We start from the raw sequence: 22,470 nt of genomic DNA on the forward strand, positions 1-22,470 counted from the left end.
GTCTATACAGCCTTAAATTCCAATTTTAATAAATTAAGTATCAGGACCCCAGGAAAATTAATCCAAAGTGAGAACATTTCTTTAAGAAACACAATATATAATCAGCGGCATATATGGAATATCTTTATCATTCAAAACTGCATCAGGAATGGGTCAGGAATTCAAATTTCATTAACTCTCCATAAACCCACAGAACATGCTTCCCAATTCAGACAAATCTTATATGAATGTCAGTGCAATGGGTATGGAATAGGTATTACTATTAACATAGTAATTACAAGGATACTTAATGGGAAAGGTAAGTAAGAGTGGTGATTAAAAGGCACCAGCCTGATAAACATCCCTATGATGTCCACACTCCACTTGTCCACACTCCACTTTCTTGATTTTTTTTTTTAAGATTTTATTTATTTATTCATGAGAGACACAGAGAGAGAGGCAGAGACACAGGCAGAGGGAGAAGCAGGCTCCCTACAGGGAGCCATCCTCGGAAGCTGGGACCACACGCTGGGCCAAAGGCAGATGCTCAACTGCTGAGCCACCTGGGGGGTCCCCACACTCCACTTTCCCAGTGAGATTAAAGAAGCTATAAAGTTCATAAAAAAGAGGGTGTGTCTGTTTTGCTCACACCAAATTTTTAGTGCCTAACAAAGTGCTTGGCACATGGTCAATGGTTAAGAAATATTATACTAATTAAACAAGTGTAACAACTACCATGTACTAAGCACATCTACGTGCTAGGCACTGCGCCATTATCTACATCCCTCCGCTCACTCTTCACGATGGCCCCATCAGGTGGGATTAGTGGCCCCATTTTACAGATGAGGAAACAGACCAATGCAGGATAAAGAATTTGACCAATGTTTATTACAACTGGCTCTATGCTACATGTTACAGCACTATGCTAGAATATTGCTATTCTGTTTAACATAAATACTAGTCTGCCAGGAAAGAGCCAGTGTTCAAAGATGTTTGTTTCCGTTGGAACTGTCAAAATGGTTCCAGTCGGGCAGCCCGGGTGGCTCAGCAGTTAAGCATCTGCTTCCAGCCCAGGGTGTGATCCTGGAGACCCTGGATCGAGTCCCACATTGGGGTCCCTGCATGGAGCCTGCCTCTCCCTCTGCGTGGGTCTCTCTCTCTCTCTCTCTGCATCTTTCATGAAAAAATAAATAAAATCTTAAAAAAAAAATGGTTACAGTCATGCCACTTTAAAGTTGACCCTAATCTACTAAGAATTGGTCAGTTGTGGGATCCCTGGGTGGCGCAGCGGTTTGGCGCCTGCCTTTGGCCCAGGGCGCGATCCTGGAGACCCGGGATCGAATCCCACGTCGGGCTCCCGGTGCATGGAGCCTGCTTCTCCCTCTGCCTGTGTCTCTGCCTCATTCTCTCTCTGTGTGACTATCACAAATAAATAAATAAATAAATAAATAAAAATTTAAAAAATTATAAAAAAAAAAAAAGAATTGGTCAGTTGCTAAGGAATCTCTACCAATGGTGCTAATGCAGGTTTCTATAAATTAGGCAAGAAGGGGCACCTGGGCAGCTCCATCAGGTAAGTGTCTGCCTTCAGCTCAGGTGGTGATCCTGGGGACCTAGGATCGGTTGGGGGGATGGTGGTGTCTCTGCATAGCGGAGAGTCAGCTTCACCCCCTCCCTCTCCCTGCCCCCCACTTGTTCTCTCTCTTTCATAAATAAATAAAGACAAAAAAAAAAAACTAGCCAAGGATTTAGGGGAATAAGTACCAAGTGTATCTCATTTAAACAAAGATCCCTCATACTACCATGATGCAGACTGTCCTATGACTGTATTATAATATTACAGTAGAAAAAGAAAATGGATACAATCAATTTCAGCCTAGCAGGAATTTATACCTAAAATTTGCTACTATAGGGACGCCTGGGCGTCTGCCTTCATCTCAGGGCCAGATCCTGGAGTCCCGGGATGGAGTCCCCCATCGGGCTCCCTGCACAGAGCCCGCTTCTGTCTCTGCCTCTCTCTCTGTGTCTCTCATGAATAAATAAATACAGTCTTTAAAAAGAAAAAAATAAATAAAATTTTCTACTATAATCAAAGGCACATTTTATAGCGTTCAGAACAAGGTAAAGCACAGGTTTTGGAGATTGTGTTATTTTTATTTATACCAACAAGGCTGTTGGTATGTTTGACTTTAGAAGTCTGGCTGTGGCAGAAGAAACAGAGGGGGCTGCAGAAGATAAACTGGGTAGGGATGACAGGTAGCTCGGTGGTGATGGAGAGGGTGCATGAAGGCAGCATATGCAAATACCATTCTCAACCAAAGAATCGTTATCATCATGAGGGAGGCAGCAAAGCTGCAGACGTAATCTCACCCTAAAAAAAAACAGTCATTTAAATGAGTAACCAAGCAGGGTGTCTCACATACTGGCTGCTATGTAGATACATTGATATGTTTTAGCTCCTCTTCTCTTTCCCCTCATCAGCATCTGTAACCCTGTGGAGACGGTGGCATTTAAAAAGACACAGCAGGTGGTTAATAAATAGAAGCAGTTGAAAGGGATTTAAGCTAAAGCTTCATAGGATGGTAAAGCAGGACTGCTTTAGCTTGAGAATGATTCCACATTGGAACAGCTGGAGAGAGCCTCATTTAACCAGCTGGGATTCCTCTTTTCCAAAAAAGATCAAACAACCTGTGGAAGCCATCCTTGATTTGTAAAAAGTAGCCGGTCACAAGCATCATTAGAAAGAGTGCTCGGTCAAATATTAATTGCTTAGACTGAACATAATAATGTTAGTTATGCACAGAAGATGACGCCTAAGTACAAGGCAGGCTACATAAGAAGCCCAACCGCTTTAATCACCCAATATTGCAGGCGCACAATCTTGCAGTTGGCAGTCATAAATTGCTTTAAACCCTAAGTCCGGCGTTCAGCAGATAAAAGTGCACACAGCCTGTACAAACTCATGTTACAAAAAGCGGTGCTCCCGAATCACCCCAAATGTCAAAGAACTTGTGTGAACAAAACATCCTGATTTTCAAAGCCTGAAATACTCTCCATGGCCAACCATGCATTATTTTTTTTTAAACTGATGGTTAGAATAAAAATAAAGCTGTTCATAGAATAAACAAAAGCAGCATGTCGGTTTCTAAGCTCTCCTAAACTGTATTTTTTTTTTTTTTTTTTTAGTGAGGAGCTGTCGTATGTTTTATGTCTAAATTACCCAGTTTTCAGCACCTCATTTCCTTACCCTAAAAAAGCCCCCCAAAGCATCTACTACTCACTTATGGCTCATAGTCAGCCAAGAAATCTGGGGAACTTAGAACTGCTATGCTTTGAATTAAGTCTGCAAGCACCAATGGAATCCAACAAATCATCCTATTGCTATGCTCTCTCCATTCTTGGTACTCTTACTTTCTGTGCACCCCGCCCCCCCAGACAGTTAAGCGTCTCCTCCTATAAAGGCCTGGGAAAGAAGGTTTGAGGGTTACATCTGACAGGTACTGCTGCCTTCTTCACATGGGCCAGCAGAGCTGCTGCTTTTCCATCCAGCTGGTCCTTATTTGCATCCTCGAGAGGTATGTTAATTTGGAACTGAGCACCAGGCCCACTCTAACTATAAAGGGACCACCCCATAGTATATTAAAAGGTTCACATCAATGTATGCAATTTAAATGCACATGCATATAATTAACTAGACACATTACCAGTGTGAGCTGCTAATTTGGAATGAGACACAAAAGACTGGAATATGTGTAGGGGAAAAAAAAAAACCTTCAAAATTAAAATGACTACATAATGAAAACTGCTTCATGCTGTGTCTACTATTTTCATGTAAACTTAATATAACTGTAAATATATTTTAATGAACAGTAGAAAGAGGCAATTACAAAGAGCAAAGGAGGGCAGCACAACAGTGAAACATCATCAGAAGAGCTCTCTGCTTTCAAATTAAAAGTGCTGCCTGAAGACAGGGGAAGAATTATAACTTCATAATTTCAGGGGGAAAATGTTTACTTTATTAGAGACACATACCTATTTGCCAACCTGCTGGCAATGAAAATAGAACACTCGAGTGAAGACAGGGGGGCAATCCTTGCTAACAAACAGAAAAAAGAGGAACTCTAAGCTTGACGTTTTGGTGTTAAGATATCCTATTAGCTTTTTCGTCTTTCGCTAGAACAGCTTTGTATTCCCGCAAAGATTTCCCCAGAGCGTGAACGAGTTCTTGATATTCTCAGGCATCAAAAAACATTATACGTATCACAGCCAAAAATATATGTGAAAGTTTGAGGATCTTAATTTAACTACTGTCTACATTTTGGAGCAGCTGAAGAATAGATTTGTAGCTGTAAAATGAGTGTGATAAATTTCATGACTCAAACCTCTTCAAAAAATAACGCAAGCCTTTGACACTGATAGATTTTTGTTATTAGCATCGTAATTCAGGTGGGAGGATAAGAGGCCGAGCGGTTGGAAAACATCCGCTGACTGTTTCCACGGCTGAGCCTGTGTGGCTTTGGGGCCAGGGAGCACGAGATGTTTCGGTGAAGCAACTGAAAAGTTTAGTCCATGAAAGATCCTGTTGAGCTCCAATGCTTTAAAAGAAGCACGGGTCTTGCCAAATAGTGGGGGGCTAAAAAGGTCTATACCATCGCTAAATAGAGACGAAGACTGGATGGGAGATGTCAGAGTCACTAGAATGTCAGAGTCACTAGAACAGTCTCACTGCATACCTCTCAGTTTACGTATTGAAAAGACATGATACGTACATATTAAAAAGATGCTACTTTTCAATGTTAGTTGACTGCTTTGGGTTTGGCTAAAAGGAGATAAATATCACCATCAATCACTGTCCTGGTTGGTACGGTTATAAAGTCCTTCAGAACAAACCTAGAGATGAAGTGGGAACATGTGCTGCGAGGCAGATTTTAAAAATCCATTTAAAATGACACACAGATCATGCCGTTTAGAGCTCGAACCACTCAGGGATGCCAATGAACGGCAAAATGCAGCGGGCTGCCTGCTTGAGGCGAGTCCACCAGTGCACGTATCTTATAATGACGACTTTCCAGTCTGACTCAGCATCTGCATGGAATTTGTATTCATGGAATTATGGAATTTTAGAGCCTGGAGGAGTTCTACACAGGATCTAGGGGTAGGCCCTTGCTAAAATGAAGAAACTGAGGCTGGTTCACATGAAATAAGTAATTTACCCAGGGAGTCTGGCTGGTTAGTTCACTACTCTTTCACTCTACTATGTTGCCTTTCAAGTAATAAGAATACGTGTAGCAATGACTTTACTCAAAATTGCTATTTCCACGTTCGTTTACATTTTCTTTGAATTCTCTCTTTCCCCTATTTGGAAGTCTTTTGGAAAACAGATTGTAACTAGACTTAATCTCAAAACGGTATATTTAAGAATATTAATAAATATTTTTATGGGCCCAAAAGAATGTTTGCTCTGATGTTCCCTCGATGTGAGAACAGTGAACGAGGCTTTGTTCATTTTATAATAAGATTTTTCTTAAAACCATAATATCATGTAGTGATATTTTATTTTTTCACTCATTCTCTTTAGCCAAGCTAAAGGTAAAGCAGGTTTTAAAAGATTACATCCCTTCTAGCTACTTTCACTAATTCTAATCTAGAAATAAATATTACTAATTTCAGAAGAAATATTTTTAAAACATAAAGCCAGAGAACGTGATTTGGTGAATAAGAGTCAGAAAAAGCTGTCACAGAATAATCTTTTAATCCCAAATTTTATTTACAAAAATTTACCGAAGAGCCAAAACTGGAATGTTGATAGCAAGAGGTATTAATTGTGATTTTCCTGGCTGCATTTTTACATAAGCCCAGTCATGTGCACTGGATTCCTATGTGATGGGCTCCTTTCATCAAATAACTTAAGCCTATTAACAAATGCTTTGATGCTACTTGGTCCCTGGAGACTTCCACTAATTGCCCTGTGCTTTTAACAGTTCCAAATATATATTACAATTGTTTGTTATAAAAACAACTAGATTGCAGTTGCTGTGTGCCTTGTGCCAGCCTGACTAACATGGGGATGCACGGAGAAAGGATTATCTGGGTATGTGGTTATGCAGGGACAGGAGCACCAAACAGACCCTTCTCCAATGCAAGCAAACACTAGTCATTCTGGACTGTTCCATACCTAACCGGGATGCTGGCTCTTGCTGCAAAATGGGAGGCTTAAAATGCATGGCTATTTTCAAAACTCACCAATCTTCGTGAACGCCAAGGAACAAAATGAAAGGACAGATCTTAAGCCATAATTATGCTGTGAGCTTCTGGAGACAAATAAAGCACATCTATCTATTCCAGAATCTTCAAGAGCCTCTGCTATCATTCTGGCATGGAACAGGCATTCAGTCGATGCTTACTGACCATTCATAACATGATCTTAAGACTCATCCCAGTGATTAAAATAAATTTGAAGACCACAACGGTTACCTGAATCAATGGGAGGCAGCGTGGTGAAACGGAAATAAATTTGGATTTGGAATGTGACAACTCAAGGCTCTGGTCTGACACCAACCAGCGAAGTTTAGCTGAAGCCTGATACTGATTCTCTGAGGCTCAGGCTCCTTGTTTGCCAAGTGGGGACAGTGGTAACTGCTCTGCAAAAACTTTAGGAATAAATGAGATGGCATATACAGATCACCTAGCACAGTGTCTGGGATAAAAGAGTGCTCGGTGAACAGAGCCATGGTGCTCTTTGGATCGAAGTATGATCTTCCAAAAGTAAACATTGGAGCATCCATTATCTAAATTGTCAGTCTTTTTTTTTATAAACTGTACCTTGCTACGCTATGACAACAGACATAAATTTATTAAGTCAGCGTCAAAGACTGATGGATGTGCTCCCTAGCAGACTAAATAATGGTGATAATCAGGCTGTGCAGGTAACCACGTGATGCAGAAGAACCGTGTTCTTCCCTGATAAGTAAATATTCTTCCTGTTTATCTATCAGCTATAAAATACTCGCACAGATGCAATCCGCGCTTATAAAAACAAACAAACAAAAAGACATTTTCTACACCCCTTTTGACTGTGGGCCCAGTATCCCTTACCAGTAACTTCCAGTGGAGGAAGGCATATTGCATCCAAAAAGTAACATATGATGGACGGTATCCATGCTGGCACGAGGTTTGAAGTCAACTGTTAAGAGAAAAGGACACGGGGATGTGAACACAAGTTACACTTCTGTGCACACACTGTCACAAGAGGCCACATCTTTCAACAGTTCCAACAGCTGTATGACAAAGAAGTTCTGTTGCTCTTATGATAGAAGGCCCTGATGACGTATAGATGATCTAATTCCTTAAGATGAGCATGACTTGACAATTTGTATAATGAAAAGAGCAGGTAATAATAGGCTGAAACTCCACATATGGCCACACACGTTTTAAGGGAAGACCCCTTTAAAAAAAAAAAAAAAAAAAAGTGTTGCGAGCAGTATGCGGGTACAGAATGAAAGCTCCCGGCTATGTGTCCACAATACATTCCCTTCCAGATTTCAGGAGGATGCCGAGTGCCATAAAACACCGCGGAACAGAAACCACAGTGAGTGGTCTGAACGTGAGCAAAAGGATGCATAACACAAATGAATTACCATCTCTAAATAACAGTAGCCACTAGGATACAGTATGATGATTCACTAGAAAATAAAATAAAAATGGAAAATGCATCTTTTTTTTTTTTTTTTAATGTGTCTTTACAAAAGTACCGGAGAGAGAAAACCACTGTCCTCGATGAGCACTGTGCATTTGTTAGAGGGATCTAGAACTTATGAAATGTCATTTTTTCATTTTTCTCTCCTAATAATAGTGGCTGAAAGATAGTAAAATAAACAAAAATGAGTTCGGAGAGAAAACAAAGAAAAAATTATGGAGAAGTTATACTAGTATGTGTGGTCAATATTCAGCATGAGCTCCCCTTTCCTGGTTTGAGTTTGGCTCACCTACTTTTGCCTGCATTCAAAATGCCGTGCTATAAGGGCAGTTTCCGAATCACCTTTACATAGAAAAATGCTGAACAGTCTAAAAATGATCTTAAGTTTCTGTGGCGTGCAGAGCTGCATCTTTTAGCTCTTTCCGTCTGATAAAATTAACAGAACATCATTTACTGCTAAAATGTGTGCCTGAGCACGTGAGTATTCATAAAATACAAGATGGGTCTACATCAAACTACAGTGCAAAGTGTGGCTGATTAGAAAACACAGGGAGCCTGTTATGAGCCACTGTGACTCCCAACTTTCAGGGGAAATAAAGTCTTTCACTTCCTGCACTGAAAATTAGAATTAATTTTAGAAAAATTAGAATTTAAAGCCTAAAAATCCCATCATAAGATGTTTATGTCACCATTTCAAAGGCTAATAATAGAGAGAGAGAGGACGGCTGGAAAATGGACCTGCAAAAAAAAAAGGACCTGCAATAACCTGAGGCTTTGTCTTCAACCGTCAGAGAATACAGTAAGCCTACGAGGTTGAAGGAGATACTCTGGAAGGAAAAGAATCAATTGGGAGTAACAGCAGATCACAAATCCTAGGAAATCCTACTGTTAACAAGCCTAAATTTGTTACCAAGAGAAATAGAAGGAACAAGAAGGATTTTATCTCCAAAGACTGACTCTCAAGTGCAGGATTTCCTTCCTCCCTTCCAGAATCCTCCCATGGTATCATCCCTTGCAGAAGAAAATTTGAAAAAAACTCTAAGGTGGGAGTACCAGGCTTCTGTTTTTTAATCACTTTACATTTATTTTAGTATGTGATGCAAAATTGTTATATTTGTTTTTATCAAATGGCTTTTTATCACTGCACGGACATCTAACTTTTTGATCTGACTATATTCCCCTCCCACTCTCTATTTACAATATCCCTCAATCCCTTGTGGAGGGTTTCAATATCCACAAAGGGTTTGTCAGACAAGAGGATAACTCCTCTGCCTTTTCAGAACCTATGCAGATGATCATATGGTTCCCATTCCCCTTAAATTCATTTGTTACGAGTGACATATTAGTGGACTAATATTATACTAGTGGACTTCTTCCTACGTTCGAGTCATTCTGGGAATTTTGATAATAAGCCAACATGGCCAAGTGCATTTTGTCAAGAATTAAACTGCTGGGTTTAAAGCAACATGGATTTCAAGTGCCAGCTCAAAATCCAGGTGGAAATACCCAGCAGGAAATTGAGATTCTGTTACTCTTGTTCAAGAAAGAGGCCAGAGAACTGGGCATCTGGGAATCACTCAAAAATTGAACCCTGAAGCCAGGAGGGTGAACAAAAGACTCGGGACACAGTGTCAGGGAAAGCTCAGCATGCAGGAGGCCCCAGCAATTTGTTAAAATATTAATGCTGTGTGTGTAGTGCTGTGGAACAAGGCAAAAAAAAAAAGAAAAAAAAAAAAAAGAGTGGGCTGTCATTAAATTTGTAAAATGAAATATCAAGCAAAAGACTCAGGGAAGGACAGGGAGGAGACCTGTTGAGACAAAAATAGATCATGAAGACATATAATCTCTGTGGCTCTTCATTCGGAAGGAAAGCCAAATGTTTTGCCGGGGCCCCTGCTTATTCAAGAGGATCTTCTAACCGTCCTCCATAAAGGGCAAAAGTTATTCAACGTGTAACTTCTCTATCCATTTTCTGATTTTTTTTTTCTCCTTCTGACATACTGTTTTTAAAACCACTTATTCGCTCCACATTGAACTCTCAACAGTTAAGCATTTAATTGTAATTTCTATAATTAGAAACAAGCCAGTATCTTGAAGAGGTAGTAAAAGAACATTCCTGGGAGTTCCCTCTCTTAGAAACTACTCTCGGTGACTCACGCATTCCTCCAGAATCTCAAGATCTAACTGGAATGCTGAGTAAATCACTGGTACACAGAGGTAGAGAACCATCTTTCTCACATCTTAAAGCGGGTATAATATCCAAGTATTTATATAATTACAGCTCCAGGTAAAATCCACTGTGAGCTGAAAAAGACTGCCTGCAGAAGGAAGGTCATATCAAAATGTAAATCTACAACAAATAGCAGGTGCCATAAAACAAAGCAGGCCTTGGACCAGTTCACTGAAGGGCCTGTTGCCAGTGGTGGGGAGGGAGGGGCCAACTGGGAAAAGATTAGGCTGATGGGTTCGTCCCATTCCGACTTATTACCCCCTAGCTTGGCCAAACAAGATCCCACCCCTGGTGAATAAAGAATGAAGTCTGTTGGGCACAAGCTGCACCTGTGACCACGCTGGAGAACTCTACGCTACGCAAAAATACGGGCAAGTATCTCCAAGTCACATCTTAAAAGAAATTCTCCCCCTACTTTCTTTTTCCCCCATCATACACCAAAGACATAAAGGATCCAAGGGGAGAGAGCCAGGGGATAATAATGAAAACAACTGACAGGCTGAGTAAACAAAGGCAGCCTTGGGATGGCGACCAACGCGCAGAAGCACAGTCTTGTGAGAACGCGTGGGAATATTACATCCTATAGGATTAAAAAGTGCCACCGACTCTTCCAACTCAGTAAGAGGATGGCAGCTGCTTATGTGGAAATGGAACTTGAGTATCAGTGGGCTGCCTGGTGTATAAGATCGGGGAAAAGTTTATGGGCACCTAAGTCTAAGTCCTGGGAATCAAATATTGTTGAAGGACCAAGACTCCAGAAATGGTAACTCAGGCACATTAATTAAAGGGATGTAAGGGCGCTGAAAGTGCACGGGTTGGAGGATTTCTCAAAGGATAATGTCATCTGAAATGAAAGACCTGAAAGGGTCCGTGTGGGTGACATACTGGGCAGAGGTACTGAGGTCTATTTTCTGGAGTTCTAAGGAAAATTTGTACTAATTGCATGAGGTTGTTTGAAATGTATGGCTTTTTTTAGGTAACATTAGACTACAATGAGGGCCATAAAATTCTCTAAGAATGTGACCTAGGATAGAATTTCATTTAGCATTTGGCTTTCTCTCCATTTTTCCTCTTCAAGTGGATATCCAGGTCTGCATGTCAAATTTTGATATATCTGCCAGATGCAGGATGTGGAAAGATTTTGAAGAACCCACGTAGCCAAGTGTAGGAACTAGAGATTTAGGAGATATCCATGCATATACAATCAACCCAAAATTACCACTGCACATGAGAGAAACACCCTTTTTAGCTAAATATATTGCCCTAGAGGAATACTACAGACCATGAATAATTAACCTATCAGATAAAAAAAAGAACAGACTTGTAAATCCAAGTTTAGATCTTCAGAACTTAGGCATTCTGGAATTATTGCCCATATATATCATTAGGGATCATTACTGTTGGCTTTGTTTCCTTTTTCTCCCAGTAGAATCATATTATACCTAGTAAACGGTTTATTTCCTATGCTGTGGATATTTTTATATGTTATTAAACAATTTTGTCAGTGGTTCTTTCTCATCTAGTGCTGTGCATTAGAATTACCCTATGCAGCTTATTAAAAATACAGATGCTTAAGGTCAATCCCGGATCAGTCCTAGACCTTCCTCCATCAATATTTCATGTAAATCTCGGTGGTCATTCCAGGCAAGTGCACATGTGAAAAGTTTCACAGATGAAACCCAGTTTGATTCTGACGCCAGTCAACATTTTTATTGGCTGAATACGTATCACGTGAGTGTGCTTAGAGCTCAGTTACCTCATCTTAGTTAGCTTGGATTGCATTGCTCTCTTAAACATACAGGACAAACAGTAAAACCAAAGGTTCTTTTAAAATAAATTTATAAAAACGTTTTCTGAGGGTAAAACTGGTTGATCCATCAGAATCGTTTTAAGGAAAGAGATCAGTGGAATTCTGCATCATCGTGCAGCTTTCCTATTTATCACCTCAAGTCATTTTAAGGCTGAGGTTGGAAGCAGGCTCCCCGGGTAAGCCTGGGTGCTTACGCTTATGTCTGTGCAGTGTCCGTGTTGACTAGTGCTTTGCCGCCAAACACAATATTGAGAGGCCAGAGAGATGTAAGGTTTAAGACATAATTATGTAAAAGAGTTGCTATCATTTAAAAAAAAAAAAAAATGACAGGCCCCAGATCTTAGTATCACTTCTGTCAACATTTCTTTGTCTTCCCCAAAATGAAGATTATCTTTCAAAAATCCACCCAAAGAAATTGAAGATAATGCTGTAAATTGTCATGTAAGTGGAGGATAGGATCATCCTCAGTGTTCGTCTTCGAGCAGCGGGGTCCGAAATGTTCAGATACATGTGAAGCTCACAGCAGCAAAGCCCATTTAGCGGCATGTTAAAAATCCACAGCAATCCTGCATATTGTGTTCTCTTCTGCTGGCTGCCTGCAAAACCATGAAGCAATCCTACACTAAAATAAAGACCTCCGGCTTGAACATTGTTAATCAGAAAGTTTCATAGAGAAATTGTAGTTAATTCTCGCTAGCATAGACAATGATACACGCTTCGGAAAGAGTCTTTCACACAGTTTATGAGGGCTTGATGCCACTGTTGCCAAATTAACCAAGACGTAAGACACCCGAGCAAGCCTTTAAGAGAAACACAAGTTTGAAATGAAGTAACCTTTGCCTCCGAATAAAGGAATTGAAGCACAAACAAGAGTTAAACTTCTGGGCGACGTACCTCTTAAAATGGAACTTCTTGGTATATGTCAGAACCAACTACGTAATCAATACATAGACTTTTTTTATCAGCCAGGCTGTGCAAGATAAAATAGCATAAGCTTCATTAAGCCTTGCATTTGTAATGTCATCCCTGTAGTAGTCCCCTATTAATTTCCTACAGAATGAAATCCATTGCCCCTTCTTGCCTCTCCGGGCCCTGTGTAACAGTGAGCGTCTCCCAGCCCACCACGTTTCCACATGACAGCTCCCTACACCCACTCTGCACCCCGGTGGGCGGCCCTCTCCACTTAGTAACCCACATCTCCACATCCCAAACCATTCACATGTATGAGGGCTTACCCCATGCCAGGCTCCCTACTACTCACAGTGACCCTAGGGGTCTGGTCCTTTCCTCTCAAACAGCCCAGCCTTGAGGACAGAAGCTGAGCAACATGCATATGGCCATGTGGCCAGCAGGTGGGAAGGCTCACGCTTGAGCCCAATGTGCTTCTTCACTGATCATACTGTTGACTACTGGAATATTCTCCTTCCCCCTGCAGATCCAAATAGATCATCTTCCCAGATGTAGACAGAGTTCCTCCCTGTCTCTCACATGATGTTTTTGTGTGACCAGAACTGTTCATGACTCACTTTTTTAGAGCTGGCCCCTGAAGTCGGCCCCACTGAAATGACTACTTCAGAATGACTGTCAAAATGCCATGAACCCCTGGCTAATAAAAAGCATCATTCACGCATCAAATCAGACTCAGACCTGGGCTTTCCGAATTGGCCATTTTCCTCGGAGAGTTGGGGGGGCTCGTGGCATTCTGACCCCACTACTGTAAAACAGCGCTGTCAGCGTGTCACTGACTTTCTGGTGATCTCCAAATGTACCTAACTGAAGGCATTCCTAACTCTCAGCTTTATAAAATATAATGAGATGGTTCCTACTCCTCCCTCTCCCTTTGTTTTTTATCACCTGAAAATACCCTGGGGGTTTACAGGGGTTGTCATGTTGGAAATGTGGCATTTGATTGACCAAACCACAGAGGGCATCCTAGAAATACTCTTGAGACAAGCCAGACAGCAACAGCGTCTCCTTCCCAATTATGACCAAGCAAATCAGATTTTATCCGCTCATCATCTGTAAGCGTAGCCCTTATTTGTGCTCTCTGTCCAAGTAACTTTCACTAAGAAATTAGAAAAGCTTCCGAGGGGATCCAATGGGGGGGAGGTATCCAATGGTCCTGTGGAGAGACAGGCTACCTTTCTCACGTTGGAGAAAATCCTAGGTGAAGAGAGAAAGGAAAGGATGTGCAGTCAACTAATGGGGAGCAGAAAGGTGACAGAGTGCCTGCATGGGGATGGAGGCTCACGGCATGTACACGGGCACATGCACCCAACTCACACCCTTCGATTTACTGCTGTCGAGCCACAGAATGTGATTATCCGAGCACTGGATCCTGCCAGACCTTGGTCTTTACAGTCACATAATGACTTTATGTAATGACCCATAAGCATGATCCAAATGAGATTGTTCCTGTATTTTCTGAAGTAACCCAATATCACATGAACATGTGCTTTGTTTAGGAAAGGTCACATTTGGAAATGCTCAAGTCTAACTGGGCTGTGCTGCAGTAGACATTGTTCTACATTCAAGAGAGAAGCCCAAGAAAATGAAAAGCAATGAATCATTAGATTAATTTCATCTATTTCTAAATTCAATGGCTTCTATCTCATTTGTATAGTGCAATTTGATAGATAGGGACCTGCCATCATTCACTAAGGAAAAGACACATTTATTTACTGGTCATCCATGTGAGGGAAAGCAAGTGGATGAAGATGACAGTCAAATTTCTTGGCTGAGTGGGCTGCTGTCAGAGTCAATTCCTCTGAGTGTCTGTAAAACACCTTTTAGACAGCATCACAGTTCAGTGGTCAAATGCAGATTTTATCATACCTTCACCCACTTCAATCTGCGATTTCTTATTAAAACAATAAACAAAAGCAATGCTCTAGGGAAAGCTATGATTTCGTTCAAAATACAAAAATTATATTTAACTTCATCAGAGTATTTCCCCAAACAACAACTTTAATTCACATTTAATAATTCAGTAGAGACACACAGATGCATCAAAGATGTCGCGTATGCTCATACGTAGATATGGCATGCGTATGCACGTATAAATTCTACGACAACTGTGATGGTCTCTTCTCAAAATTAAGAAGTGTGTTTATCTAAAATGAATTACCTAACTAGTCACACAAGCAGAGAGCCAAAGCTATGAATTATTCAAATGCAATTTTGGCTTTTAACACCATCAAGAGGGTTTGTTTTAGTCCTAATAAGCAGTCTGAATTGTACTCTGCCTTTTGTGATTTTCTTCAGAAATTTGAAAAGCCAAAGGAGAAAGTTCTTTTCAGACATTATAATATTTGTATTCTTGTCTTCTAGAATCCTGCCAGGCTATAATTTCTTTGATTTTGTATCAGACCTCACATCCCCACTGCCTTGCCCAAGAACTGGCACACAGCAGAATTTTTAAAGTTTGCTGAAATTACGAACAAGTGGCTTTTGTTAAAAAATAATTATTCCTTTATATTCAAATAAGAGCATAATTAAAGGCAAAAAGGTAAATTGTCTACTATATGATATACTGCCATAAAATTGGCCAAGCAAAACACTTGTTTAGTGTTCACTCAGGTATTAAGCTAACGATATTGAGTCCCCACCATACCCAGGTGCACACGTCCTGCTGGCATTCAAAAACTGAAAAGGCACAGATAATGAAAGCAGAAAGTATAAAATTGATACACGTCTCAAAAAAAAAAAAAAGATAAAGTATTAAAGGCTTCACAAGACCTCATTTTTAACCATATCTAATCTTACAGTGAGGCATCCTGAGACCTAGAAATTGGGACAACTCATATTCTTCATTCATTGGTGAATTCTCGGTTACCACTAGCGAAACTTTCACTTTGGGAATCTGGTTATGCCTTATCACCCCCCGCCCCCCAACATACAACCTATGCATCCAAACCCTCTTCCTTCTGCATATCTTTAATCTTCATGCGTACTGGATTTCATTTTGTAAGATGGTTTGAGCTTTGGTCTTTTTTTGTCAAAACTGACCAGAGTGTCCTCAGTAGGGAGCGAAGGTAAGGGAATGGAAGAATAATTGAATTTGATGTGAGGAAGGCGGACGTGTGCTCCTGCTGTACTCTGGCTCCATCTATCCATTTGATGACTTCTTTCATTTCTTCCTTTATTCACTATCCCCACATCCAAATCTACTGTGATTTTATAACAGCATACAGGTAGAGTAACACATAGCTAGTAAAAAGTGTGGGCAAGTTCCTTGATCTCTCTCACCCTCTGTTTCCTCTTCTACAAGACGGCTTTCTTACAGAGAGAGCTCTAAGTATCTTAGTGTCTGGTAGCCCTTAGTAAACAGGTAGCAATGAGCTGATGATATGAGCAAGGATTCTGTATAAACTATTGCCCTACTATTTGATTAAATCAAAGAAAGAGATGTTCCTGTCTTTGTTTCTCTAACTATAAAATGGGACTACCTGCAGGCTTGTTCTAACAATTAATGAGACAGTACACGCAAACTTCCCCTTACCTATTCCCTTATATAAGTGATTGGTATTTCTCTTTTTTTTTTTTTTTTTTTTTTTTTTTTTTTTTTTTGCAATTTTCCAGTTCTTATTTGCTTACACCTAAACACCTGTGGTTGCTGGCTTACGCAGACTGATGGTAACCACACGTCGCCTGGGGCTGGTACCAAAAAGGACTTGAACAAGTGACAAAATCTTTAGTATTCATGCAATCCTCCCAGCAATAAAGAAAAGGAAAAAAAAAAACACTGGAAATAATTATTAATCTTACAAGCTCCGTTAAGGACCTTAGAACTGGGAACAGTTCGATCGTAGATGGGAAGTGCCTGAGAAAACGCAGAGACGTTTAGTCCCCTAGTTCTAATGCAGCCCTTCATGAGTTTCCTATGAATATTTTCCTTGACTGAATATATTCACTTGTGCTTTTCAATTTTAATTTATGTGAAAGCAAACACATTTATATTAGGAGAGCAATAATGCTTTCCGGGATATATATTTACAGTCCTTAGAGTCACCGGCTCTGAAACCATATGCTACCATCACTCTTGTTTTCATCAAGAAAACAAATCAGTAACCTATTAATATGAGACCTGTAATGTTTCTGTGAGACACGACTGTCATATTTATACAGGGATGGAGACTGGCCTTCTCTTCCAAGCACATGTGAAACAGGAGCAATCAAGACTCTCTTGGAACTTGGAAAGAAAATATAAAGTCAGTGAAGAAAAAAACTTCATGTAAAAACGCCTTTCAGTGAGTAAATATTATTTTCTCCTAAGCTGCCAAAAATGTGGATATGAAACTGAGGAAAGCTTTACCGTTGGTATTTTAATGATGAATTTGTATCCTAAATCACACTTAGCATTACGTGAGGCACTACAATCAGGAATTTAGTTTTCTGTCTTTAAAGTTCAGGATCTGGGAGCAACTGTCTTTTCTACTTTTTTTCCCTCGGTAATATTCAATTGTTATACAAAATAAGGACATGCAGGCAACACTCCAACTTCCCAAGGTCTGACTTTCAATCTTAGGAATTAACTATGGGAACAAATTTTCAGAGGGCTGTTAGAAGTTGTATTTTCTGGTGAGGTTGCCACTAAAGTATGGAGGGGGAAAAAATGCACATTGCTCCGGTTTTTCAGGTCTATAATGTATATTCCTGTGGGAACACCTCATGAAAATTCATTCTCGGATGGCCCTAAAGAGACTGTACACATTGTATAATTCACATAATAGCCATTTCAGACAGCCCACTTGAAGATTAGTTTCATGGGACCAACGCACAGCTCTCATTACCATTACTTTCTCCAAAATCAACATCTCAAACCAGACAAGTAAAGCAGTGGGAGAAAAAAAAACAACAACAATAAATCCACGAATAATTTGCCAATCACACCTCCTCCCGAAATAGCTAAAAGTCTGTCATAGGGTTATTTCAATGAAAGCAACCTAGATGAAAACAGATGGCAGGCTGTCACTTCTCCTATCTCATATAAAGTCTCAGCCGGGGAAGGGCCTCTTATCCTATAATAAAAAAAAACAGATAGGACCAATGTTCCTTCCTTGGCCCCCCTCTCTCCCTCCTTCTCTCAATCTCTCCTTCCTTCCTTTCTATCCGTCTACTGTTTGGCAGGTAAAATCTGAAATTCCCTGATGTTGAGTCTAAGTACAGTCGATTTATAGCATGAACCAGCAGGTAAATAAACAGTCTGTTGAGTGGAGCGGAATTAAGCATCGAGCCACAGACAGAAAGCCGATACTATACAAACGGGACCACATGGTATTGGCAACCATCGACATCTGCATGCAACTCCTTAACTACTATTACTCATGAATCTCTCCAGATACAGTTTGTAATCTTGTCTCTGAGCGGCTCTCTCTAGTTTGTTTCTGCATTAGGCATGATAAATGCATTTTAGAGACTGTCAGTAAAAGATTAATATGCTCATAACCATCACAGAGAACCTTTCACTGACTTCAAATAGCTGCCCTCCCTTCAACCGCCCACCCCAGCACACCATCCAATTAATACTTACTCACGAAGGCTTCCTCATCCACCGGCAGACGCATTGACATGCAGAGGTATGTATCAGACTATTAGAGAAAGAAAGGTACAAAATCCGAATTAATCTGCTGCTAGTCAAACGAAGAAAAAAAAAAAAAAACTAGTAAAGCATGGGTTGTATGACTGAAAAAGAACTACTGGCCCAGGGAGGTGAAGTTCTCTGCCAACTGGGTATGACCAAGTTAATGGACAGGCCCAGTTTATAAAACTTAGGTACCCCAAACAGTTTTCTAAGATTCTTTCCTAATTGACTTCAAATATTATATCTAAGACCAGTTGTCACGGGTGACATTTCTAGTACTACCGTATGAAAAGGTAACATTTTCACATGATTCTATAAAAAGAGGGAAACACTTCAATGCGCTTGACTTAAAAATGGGACGAGTTAGTATTGACCATCTTTGCTATATACATAATTAAATACTTAATTTCCTGAATCATTTTACAACTGCTCAAATATTAATTAGAGAAGTACAGTGAATAAAAGTTGGTCTTAAAATATAATATTTGGCTGTTCTCTCTTACTTTAATATTTTTAGGCAGTACACTGAAGAAATCAACTTTAACTCAAGTTACTCTTTCTTTTCCAGCAGTCTTTTATCTAAATGGGCATTTTTCCACCATCAAATATTTTTTGAAACATTAAGATTTTTGACAATGGGCTTCTGTTGATCTCTGCATTCCACTTCCTTAGAGGAAGACCCTATGCAGTGAAGTACATGCCATGGTTGGTAACATACGCAATACAAATATAGACTAAACTCATTTAATAATTCACACTTCATGGATTATTACTGTACAGTGCCAGAATCAAGAGATTCCATAAACACGGATGGAGATCATCTGCATTATCTCTAAACCTACTACTGGTTGGCACTGAAAAATTGCGAAGTTTGTACCTCTTTTAAAATTCTATGTTGGGTGCGAGGTTCAAATACACCTCAAACCATCTTAAATTTTGAAAAGTTAGAGAAATAAGATTCAGTCTTCATTACTACCTTTACATATGCCATTTTTTCTCAATTGAGCAAATTGTTTTGTTTCTTAAAAGACTTCATAATTATTTAGATTCACATTTGGTAAGAAGGAAATGTGCTGGAAAATGTTTCAGATTGTGCAGTAAGGAGGTTGAGGTACATAAAAAAATGGAAATGTGGACCGTGTATCCAGAACCTGGGAAATCCAATGGCAAAATAATGCTTAAAGATCTTATAATCATGTACAAGATTGTTCATAAATATTTTTCCAATCTCTGAATTACCACTGTCACAAAGCTCCAGTGTGACATAAAAAAAAAAAATAATAAGTTTAAGATTCTTTTCTATTTGGCCATCCTGAGTTACAAGTAATTCAGAACTAGAAGATATTTAGTGCCACTAATGGCTGCTGTTGCTACCGTTACTATCGCTAAGCCAACAGCTACTCAATGCTTATTATGTGCCAGGCATAGTTCTCAACGTATTATATCATTTAATAACTAAAACATTCAAACATGGTAGATACTCTTACAAACTCCACTCTAAAGACAGTAAGAATAAGAGCTAACATTTATTGAGAGCTTACTATGTGCCAGCACTGTTCTAAACGCTTCATGGGTATTAACTTCTTTAATCCTCAAAACACAGCTTTATGATATAATACTATTGTTCTCCCCATTTTACGGATGGGGAAATCAAGGTTAAGTAACTTTTCTGCTTGTTCTAGCCCAAACCTGGCAACAGGGAGGTAGGCTGTTGAATCCCCTCTAGTGCAGTTGCTTCAGAAAGCTGCCGCCTGCAAATCTTTGCTCTGCCTCTGTGAGATGTAAATCTTCTATAACCCAGAACTGTCTTCTCACATTCAGTGAGATCGTTCTGCCCTGGGTCCCAGCCAGTGGATGCCTTGCTCTAACTTACATCACTGCTTCCTGTCATAAAGATGCGAGGAGCCTGTTTTTCCTCTGGGTAGGTGCCAACGAACAAACCCAGACGGCCTAGTAGAGGCACCAAGCCCCTGAACACTCCTCAGTGTTTTCCCCTGAGCACCTCCCAGACTTCAAAGGTCTTCGGTCCTGTGTTTTGGCAGAACTGAGTTCAATTTACACTAGGCTCCCTTCGCTATTAAGATGGTTATTTTGTTTTTTAAAGATTTTATTTATTTATTCATGAGACACACAGAGAGAGAGAGAGAGAGAGAGAGAGAGAGAGAGAGAGAGGCAGACACACAAGCAGAGGGAGAAGCAGGCTCCATGTACCAGGAGCCCGACGTGGGACTCGATCCCAGGTCTCCAGGATCACGCCCTGGGCTGCAGGCGGCGCTAAACTGCTGAGCCACCCAGGCTGCCCATGATGGCTATTTTTTTTTATAAATTTATTTTTTATTGTTCTTTTTTTATCTTTAATTAATTTATTTTTTATTGGTGTTCAATTTGCCAACTTCTAGAATAAACACCCAGTGCTCATCCCATCAAGATGGTTATTTCTGAAGAACATCTGTCTTTAACTCAGGTCCGCCTGGTTTGCCATCTGACACTAACAAGCGCAGAGGTCTGACTAATGCATTACCGATCAAAGCAATACGGACAATTAATGACTTAAAAGGACATATAAAAACAAAAATCAATTTAAAGTAGCTAAGTACATATTTACAATAAGAAAGGATCAAAGGTTGAAATGAAATGCAAGCCAAACAAAAGTTCTTTTGTATTTGGACTTAAGAGTTTTCAGTTTTATTTTCTCTCTCATTTTGTTACAAGTCACCTCAAGTTGTTCTTGGAATGGTTAAGTTATAGTAATGAACACACATATGAAATTCAAAAAGTTGGTTCTTTTGATTAAAAAGAAATAACTAAGCACAATATACAGAATATAGGAAACTACTGTTAGACTCAGAATGATCAGATCCATATTGTATTCTTACTCTTAGCAGCAGCTGCACAATGTAAAAGGACAGAGTAACTTGGGAATGTCTTCTTTTTTTTTTTTTTTACGATTTTATTTATTTGACAGAGAGCAAGAGAGAGCACCAGCAGGGGGAGTGGCAGGGAGAGCGAGGGGGAGAAGCAGGCTCCCCACGGAGCTGCGAGCATGATCTGGAGCTCCATCCCAAGACTCTGGGATCACGACCTGAGCCAAAGGCAGACGCTTAACTGACTGAGCCACCCAGGCGCTTGGGAATGTCTTCCTTCTACCAATTTTTATTTCTTGGCTCATAACTTATCTGATAAAGCAAATATATTCAGATTTCAATGATTTTCTGTTCTGTTGAAGCCAGTTTAGAAAAAACAAATGAGGGCAGCCCGGTGGCTCAGCAGTTTAGTGCCTGCCTTTGACCCAGGGTGTGATCCTGGAGACCCTGCAGGGAGCCTGCTTCTCCCTCTGCCTGTGTGTCTCTCTCTCTCTGTGTCTCTCATGAATAAATAAATAAAATCTTAAAAAAGAAAAAAAGAAAAAAAAGAAGAAGAGATCTCCTTCAGAAGGAGGAGATCCTCTGCAGAATAAATAGTATTTGGCAAAATTATTTTGGGAAAACAAAGTCTGTATTAGATATCACATCATTGATGTCCCATCATACTCTTAGGACTTTACTGATGCCCCATTTTTCAAGATAATAATTCTGTCAGAAGAAAAGAAGGTAAAATATTTCTTTTTCTAAAAATGAGCACCTTAAAAAAATATGGTGTGTAGCCAATCAACGGCCTTCAGCTGGAAGCTCTGAGGGCTTCAGCAGAACAGAGAAGAACAAGAAGGAATTTAACTCTTTTCTCTCCAAGTGTAAGAGGTGTCAGGGCTTTTGTTCTACAGTATTCTGGTAAAACAGCTTGGTTCCTGCAATTAAGTTGAGAGCTCAAGATCTATGTAAGGGAGGTATGACCCCAAGGATCATTTACAGGGTTTACCTGGAGAAGCCACATCTTGAAGAGGTCTCAGCCAAGCTCTGTCTCCCTTAGGCTGGCTGAGCAGCACTGTTTTGTGTGTGTGTGTGTTTGTGTGTGTGTGTGTGCGTGTTACTTCATTTTCTTCTCACAATTATGCTGTGAATAGAACTAACAGGCACTGGATTTTTTTTTTTTTTTTTTTTTTTTTTTTTTACAGAAATGGAAACTGATTCACAGAAAGATTATGGGTCTACCTAAGGCCATTCAGGTAGTCGGTGTCACAATAAGGATTAAAAGTTCTCAAGTTTACACCTTCATGATGATTAGAGATAACCATG

At 40.0% G+C, this 22,470-nt stretch overlaps 1 protein-coding gene across 11 annotated transcripts in view; it reads right to left on the minus strand.

Moving 5' to 3' along the window:
- PAM (peptidylglycine alpha-amidating monooxygenase) overlaps positions 1-22,470 on the minus strand; it is a 150,348-nt gene that overhangs the window by 97,598 nt on the left and 30,280 nt on the right. For all 11 annotated transcript variants that reach the window (XM_038532232.1, XM_038532229.1, XM_038532228.1 and 8 more), the window contains exons 3-4: positions 18,248-18,305; positions 7,075-7,162 (exon numbers count right to left, since the gene is read on the minus strand). In XM_038532232.1, the coding sequence (XP_038388160.1) occupies positions 7,075-7,162; positions 18,248-18,305 (146 nt within the window). The remainder of the gene's footprint in view (positions 1-7,074; positions 7,163-18,247; positions 18,306-22,470) is intronic.

This window comes from Canis lupus, chromosome 3, assembly GCF_011100685.1.
Source record: "Canis lupus familiaris isolate Mischka breed German Shepherd chromosome 3, alternate assembly UU_Cfam_GSD_1.0, whole genome shotgun sequence".
NCBI lineage: Eukaryota > Metazoa > Chordata > Mammalia > Carnivora > Canidae > Canis > Canis lupus.